The sequence below is a fragment of the Thamnophis elegans genome, chromosome 4, assembly GCF_009769535.1.
Source record: "Thamnophis elegans isolate rThaEle1 chromosome 4, rThaEle1.pri, whole genome shotgun sequence".
In the NCBI taxonomy this organism is placed as follows: domain Eukaryota; kingdom Metazoa; phylum Chordata; class Lepidosauria; order Squamata; family Colubridae; genus Thamnophis; species Thamnophis elegans.
Genome location: NC_045544.1, coordinates 117,615,590 through 117,621,589, shown reverse-complemented (window position 1 = coordinate 117,621,589; position 6,000 = coordinate 117,615,590). Strand labels below are relative to the sequence as shown.

General features: G+C 44.2%; 1 protein-coding gene across 2 annotated transcripts in view; it reads right to left on the bottom strand.

The window, feature by feature from the left end:
* Positions 1 to 2,234: 2,234 nt before the first annotated feature.
* The window catches only part of MLXIPL (MLX interacting protein like), a 51,096-nt gene continuing 47,330 nt past the window's right edge, over positions 2,235 to 6,000 (bottom strand). Inside the window, exons 12-17 of one of the 2 annotated variants that reach the window (XM_032214905.1) lie at positions 5,851 to 5,951; positions 4,798 to 4,917; positions 4,402 to 4,529; positions 4,074 to 4,197; positions 3,712 to 3,841; positions 2,235 to 2,592 (exon numbers count right to left, since the gene is read on the bottom strand). In XM_032214905.1, coding sequence (XP_032070796.1) covers positions 2,471 to 2,592; positions 3,712 to 3,841; positions 4,074 to 4,197; positions 4,402 to 4,529; positions 4,798 to 4,917; positions 5,851 to 5,951 — 725 coding nt within the window. In that variant the 3' untranslated portion in view covers positions 2,235 to 2,470. The remainder of the gene's footprint in view (positions 2,593 to 3,711; positions 3,842 to 4,073; positions 4,198 to 4,401; positions 4,530 to 4,797; positions 4,918 to 5,850; positions 5,952 to 6,000) is intronic. The other variant, XM_032214906.1, reaches the window with a different exon arrangement.

The window sequence follows — 6,000 nt, the reverse complement described above, 5'->3', positions numbered from 1 at the left end:
GAAATGAACCAGATGGATATTTCTTCCCACAAAAGGATTAGCTGGTGACATCACTGTTGCCCATGGGATGCAGAGTTGGGGGCTCCTTGTATGTCCCATTAATTTCAAGTATCAAGGTTATATTGTTGAGAATTCAGCTATGCTGATGCTGGAGGAAAGAACAAATGAGAGGGAGAGGAACGAGCACAAGGCCTTGCAATTTTCTCCAGTAGCCTGCTTGTCCTTTTATATTAAGTAGCCCTTCCCCTGGATTTGTCATGCAGTTTACTGACAAAAGTTTCCTTGCCTGCCTATTTGTACTATTCAGATGGTGATCTGAAATTGTTGTGTGACTAGTAGCTGGGCCTTCAGCCAGTTCTGAAGAACCGGTAGCGGAAATTTTGAATAGTTCGGAGAACTGGCAAATAGGTTAGCCCCACCCTCACTGCCTCCCAGCTGATCTTCTTTTGTTGTCCTGAACAGGAGAATGAAGCTGGAAAGCATGTTAGTGGGGTGGGGAGGGAATGTGGATTTTGCAGTATCCTTCCCCTGCCACGTCCACAAAGCCACACCACGCCCACAAAGCCATGCCCACAGAACCGGTAGAGATAATTTTTGAATCACAACACGGGCCTTAGCTCTTCTGCTAGCTGGAACAATATTGAGAGACAATAAACTTTTTGGGCACTCATAGTAGGAATTTTTTGCTTTTATTCTGGCGGGTAGTCTTTCAAAAGGTCTGGTTTTGCCTTCATTAGAAAAATTGGATAAGATGGATCTTACAGTGACACCCCAGTCGTACTGCCAATTTCAAACAGGACTTCTACTGCAGAAGCAATATTCCTCTGAATCACAATGCTAAGATCAAGCAGAAGGGGAAAATGATAAATACTGTATATCATTGTGGATCCTTGGTGCTCTCAAAGCTTTGTTTTTTTCTTGCAGATGTTATTATCAAAGATCAATGAAGTGCAGTGAAACTTCTGCAAGCTCCAATAACACCAAGTATCCACAGTTCAACCCTGAACTACATGTGGCCCTGGAGCTATGTATATTCTTGGAAAATGGGAAGAGGGTAAAAACATAATTGAAGTTATAACTGTCTCCCCTCAGTAAAGACAAACAGTGATGATGTAGTAGTAAACAGGAACTAAAGCATGATGCCCTTCCCACGTATATTTTTTTTAGGGATGTACCTGCACTTGTAAAGTAATGCACCTGTGAGGATACATAGCTTCACAAAGCCGAAAAGATGCCACAATGTCATCTATATTTCCTGTTGGACTTCCAAAGTGGATCTACAGCAGTGGTGGGTTTCAATTTTTTTTAGAACCTCTTCTGTAGGTGTGGCCTGCTTTGTGGGAGTGGCTTGCCAGCCATGTGACTGGGTGGGAATGGCTTGCCAGCCATGTGACTGGGTGGGCATGGCCAACTTGTAAAATGAGGCGAAACTCACTTAACAACGCTCTTGCTTAGCAACCAAAATGTTGGCTCAGAAACTCTGGCATTTGAAGCACGCAAGTCTTAAAGCTGTCAAGTTACAAGACCGTTGCACCCCTAACCCTTTAGAAAAAAAACCCCAGGGGTGTTCAAACTTGACAGCTTTAAGACTTGTGGACTTCAACTCCCAGAATTCCTCCTCTCGCTCTTCATCTTGATGATGTGCGGACGGGCGGGGGGAGGGAGCTGGAACCAGTTCTAAACGGCACTGTGGATTTGTGGAACCTCTTCTATAGAAGAGGTTAGAACTGGCAGTTTTAAGACTTGTGGACTTCAACTCCCAAAATTCCTCCTCCAGTCATGTTGGCTCAGGAACTCTGGCATTGAAGTGTGCAAGTCTTAAAGCTGTCACGTTACAAGACCCTTGCACCCCTAACCCTTTAAAAAAATAACCAGGGATGTTCAAACTTGACAGCTTTAAGACTTTAAGGTTTAGATAGGACTCTTAGAGGCAGGCGGGGTGATTGGTGAGCCAGCCAATCAGTGAGCGGCAGGCGGGGCAAGCATTGTGCGGACAGGCGGGGGAAGGGAGCTGGAACCGATTCTAAATGGCATGGTAGATTTGTGGAACCTCCTCTATAGAAGAGGTTAGAACTGGCAGGAACCCACCCCTGATCTACAGTCATTCTAAGACTTTGAACTGAAGCCAGAAAAAGTACTATGGAGGACTGAAGATCCACACCTACAGTATATGAATCAGAAATGTATAAACTGGAAGTGTCAGCTAAGCCTAACAAGAGAAAGCACACAGATCACACAGATCTTATAGTTTAATCACTTCTGTTTCATGAGCCAGGTTGAGAGAGAAGGCTGGTCCAGATGGCTTTTGAGTTAGAGAAACTTTGGCAAAAAAGTCAACACAGGAGAGGCTTCTTCGATAAGCTTCCTGCAGAGAACCAATCAATCAGTTGTTTCATAAACATAGCTCTTCTGAAGGGATGAAAGAATCCTCTAGCAGCTGTTATTCTCTGGTTAGCATCCCATTTTGGGGCTAGGAAGAGCCATCGATGGTACTTGTTCCTGTCACTGCTTGAGTAGCCTGTTCTGGGATGCCAGATGGGTTGGTCAAGATTGAAGTTGAAACACTCAGCTGGCGAAGGGAGCTCAGTACAGCTAAGGGGAAAAAATGTGCGGAGAGTATAAAATCACAAGACAACTCTAAAACTGTTTCTGCTCCTTTGCTCTGATAGGCTTCCTTAGGGAACAGAAATATTGAATCTTGCCAGAGCAAAGTACAGCAATACTTCTCTCCAAAGAAATAGCACCACAGAATGCACAAGTGGTATGAAACACACACTTGTACTCATGTTATAAACCTTCACATAGATACCGTCTTCATTCTTTTATTCTGTATATCCTGTTACATGCTTTCTGAATCCACCTATGCTTTATAGCGGTGTTTCTCAACCTTGGCACCTTTAAGACATATGAACTTCAACTCCCAGAATTCCTCAGCCAGCATTGCTAATAAACATTTTTTCTTTGAGAAAAGAACTGACATATCATAACAAAAAGAAAAGGTACAAAATCAAAGAAGAAGGTGAAATCCTATCATTACAACTATAATCTATATATATATAAGTGAAAACCACTTATGCGTCACCACGAAATCTCCAGAACCGTAAAGCCTACAAACTTGAAATTTGGCACGTATGTTCCTCTTAGCTTCTAAGTGCCCCTTAGAAAGGATTTTTTGAAATGACCATCAGAGCATTAGTATTTCTTATATTATTTTTAACATGCTATGATGCTAAGGAATTAGATGTTCTACTCTCCCTCCCCACCTGAAAAGAACTCTATTCCAACTGCCACTTGGGCATGGGCAGCACATGACTCATCTGGCCTGTGGGCTGGGATGAGGATCAATGGGGCCAGGCTGAGGGAGAAAAGGGATAAGATAGAAAAGGCCTCTGTGGGGCAAGCCTGAGGGAGAGAAGGTGGATAGGAGAGAAGAGGAGAGGCTTCTGTGGAGCAAGCCCTCAGGAGAGAAGGGGTGAGGAGAGGCCAATCGTAACTACTCATTAATGTTCAAGCTTTAATTGTCAATTTTTCAAGCCCAATCAAATAGTTCCAAAGTGAAGCACGGGTATCCAACCAACTAGTAGAACTATATAGAACATTAGAACAAATAACAACTGAACAACTCCATACTGGATTAAAGTTTAAATGTTAAACTGCCCTTTGCACCCAGAACCATCCTAACTGAAAACGAAAAGGAAGTCAATGACTCACTGGGTCGCAGTGCCGGAAGTGAACAGTATTGTTCCAGCCAGGCCAAAGATGTCTGACCGAGGCTTTCTAGGCTGCTGGTGGAGACCATCCCGTTGAAGGACTCAAAGAGAGGCCGCATGATGATGCTGAACTGATGGAGGAGGAGCAGTTAAGGAGCCAGCTTTGGGTTTTGTTTTTTTCTCTCTCTCTGCTACCTTTGCTAAGTGGCAAATTAGATACCCTGCTGTCATCTGTGCCTTGCACAAGGAATACTTGAATCATTGCAAGAAATACTTAAACCATTGGCAATTTCAGAGAACGGTTATTCTGGACAATGCAGATTCCCTTTCAGGAGTGCAAGCAGCCTCCTCCCCAAAGGATACAACCCAGAACTTCCAATTCTGTAAGGTGCACAAGCGGACGTATTCGTCAAACATATGTCGCATCTGGTCAAAACGCTGGCGGGTGATGGGCACCCCCGTATCAGGCAACTGCTGCTGGCAGAGGCTAAAGAAGAAGAATGACAAGTTAGGGAGAAGCCTGGATTTCACACAAAAGCCAGGTGCTACCATCTCCACGGCCTCTGGCCTGTGGCTCCCCCCCTTTACTGTATGCCCAATTGGCCATGCCAGAGCTCCATGTCAGCAACCAAAAGACACCCAAATCACTTTCTTTGCCAAAGAAAGCCAGTGGTCCTCCCAGCAGGCCTACTTGATGGAAACGTTCAGCTCCTCAATTTGATCCCGCAGGCGCTGGGTTTCATCCTGCAGGGTAGCGCGTTCCTGCTGCAGCTTGCAGATGTATTCTGCTGTTTTCTGCAGGGTTGTGGCCTTGCTGATCTGCATAGTGGGGTGAAGGAAGGGAGGAAAAATGTGTTTGGACAGCTTCCCTGGCCCGGCAGCCTCCACACACACACAGCTCCTATAACATCTGCTTTGCCTGCCAGCTGTGGATTACAAAGCTTGCAGAACTCATCCTTCAGATTAAGGATGGCTGACAAGACCAAAGAAGAAGATTCTCCAAAATGGCGTCAAGAACTGCAAGGGTAATTTTGTGGCCTCTGTTGAGGAAACTGGCAAGGATCAAGAACGGCCGATCAGCACTCACCTTAAGGCTGGGCTGGGCACTCAGAGTGCTCACTAGGCCATGTAATGTGTCAAACCCCAGTTTGATGTTAAAACGGCGTTTCTGCTCTGCAGAAATGTGGATGATTCTGCGGCTCTCAGTCTGGGAGGGAAGAAGGGAATTTTCAGTGTAAAACTTAGATGTTCAAATGGGACTAGAATTTCCATTGCTAACCAGTGTGGATGTTAGGTGAGTGTGCTCAATTTTACAACCTTTCCTGCCAAAAGTTAAGCAAATCACTGGTTGTTAAGTGAATCTTATGGTCATTAAGTGAATCAGCACCACCCCAATTGACTTTGCTTGTCAGAAGCTGGCTGGGAAGGTCTCAAATGGCAAACGTGAGCCCAGGATGCTGCAACTCTTCCAAATACATACCAGCTGTATTGTTTTGATAAAATGAACATAGGGTGGCTATGATGGTCGTAAATGTGAGGACCGGTGCTAAAACAGCTTTTTTCAGTGCTGTTGTAACTTTGAAAGTCACTAAGTGAATGGTTGTAAGTTGAGGACTACCTGTATGTAGCTCCTGAATCACATTGCCAAAATCTGGTATCAAATGGTCATATAACTGGAATGCATTTCCTGCTAGGTTTCCATAGGAAAAAAACAAAGGAAAAAGCCGCTAAACTGTTTTCTTGTAGGACTGATCAAATAGGGCTTTAAAACAAAAATATTGATAGGGTTTTTAGGTTTCTACTGCCTTGGAAGCTGAGCATTTCGAACAGGGTACAAGAAGGCAGTTTCATTTTCAGGTTGCCCCTTTGTTCTTTGACACAGTCACAAGCTGTGTTTTTTTTTTACGAGTTCCATCCCTAATGATTGATTTTATGCATGTATTTCTAAAAACCGTCTAGAGGACAGCAAGGAAAATGTCACAGACCAATGAAGCATATGAGAAATAAGCTGCGATAAATCAGAGGGTTTTTACTAATGAGGGGTCATTGGTGCTCTCCCTTATGAGTTTATTATTGCTTCACAATTCACTAATCTCTGGGTTTGACAGGGTTAATATGATCTGAGGGAACATGATCTTACCTTGCTTGGTTCTGCCCTAGTTTGGCTTGCATAGAGAGGGGATGAAACTAGTCCCTCAAGGAAGACAGGAGGTCCCTGTGTCATTCTTTGGTTATTGGCTGCTGGAGGGGGGGGGGGAGGACAGAAGAAAACATACAATTATTGATTGCT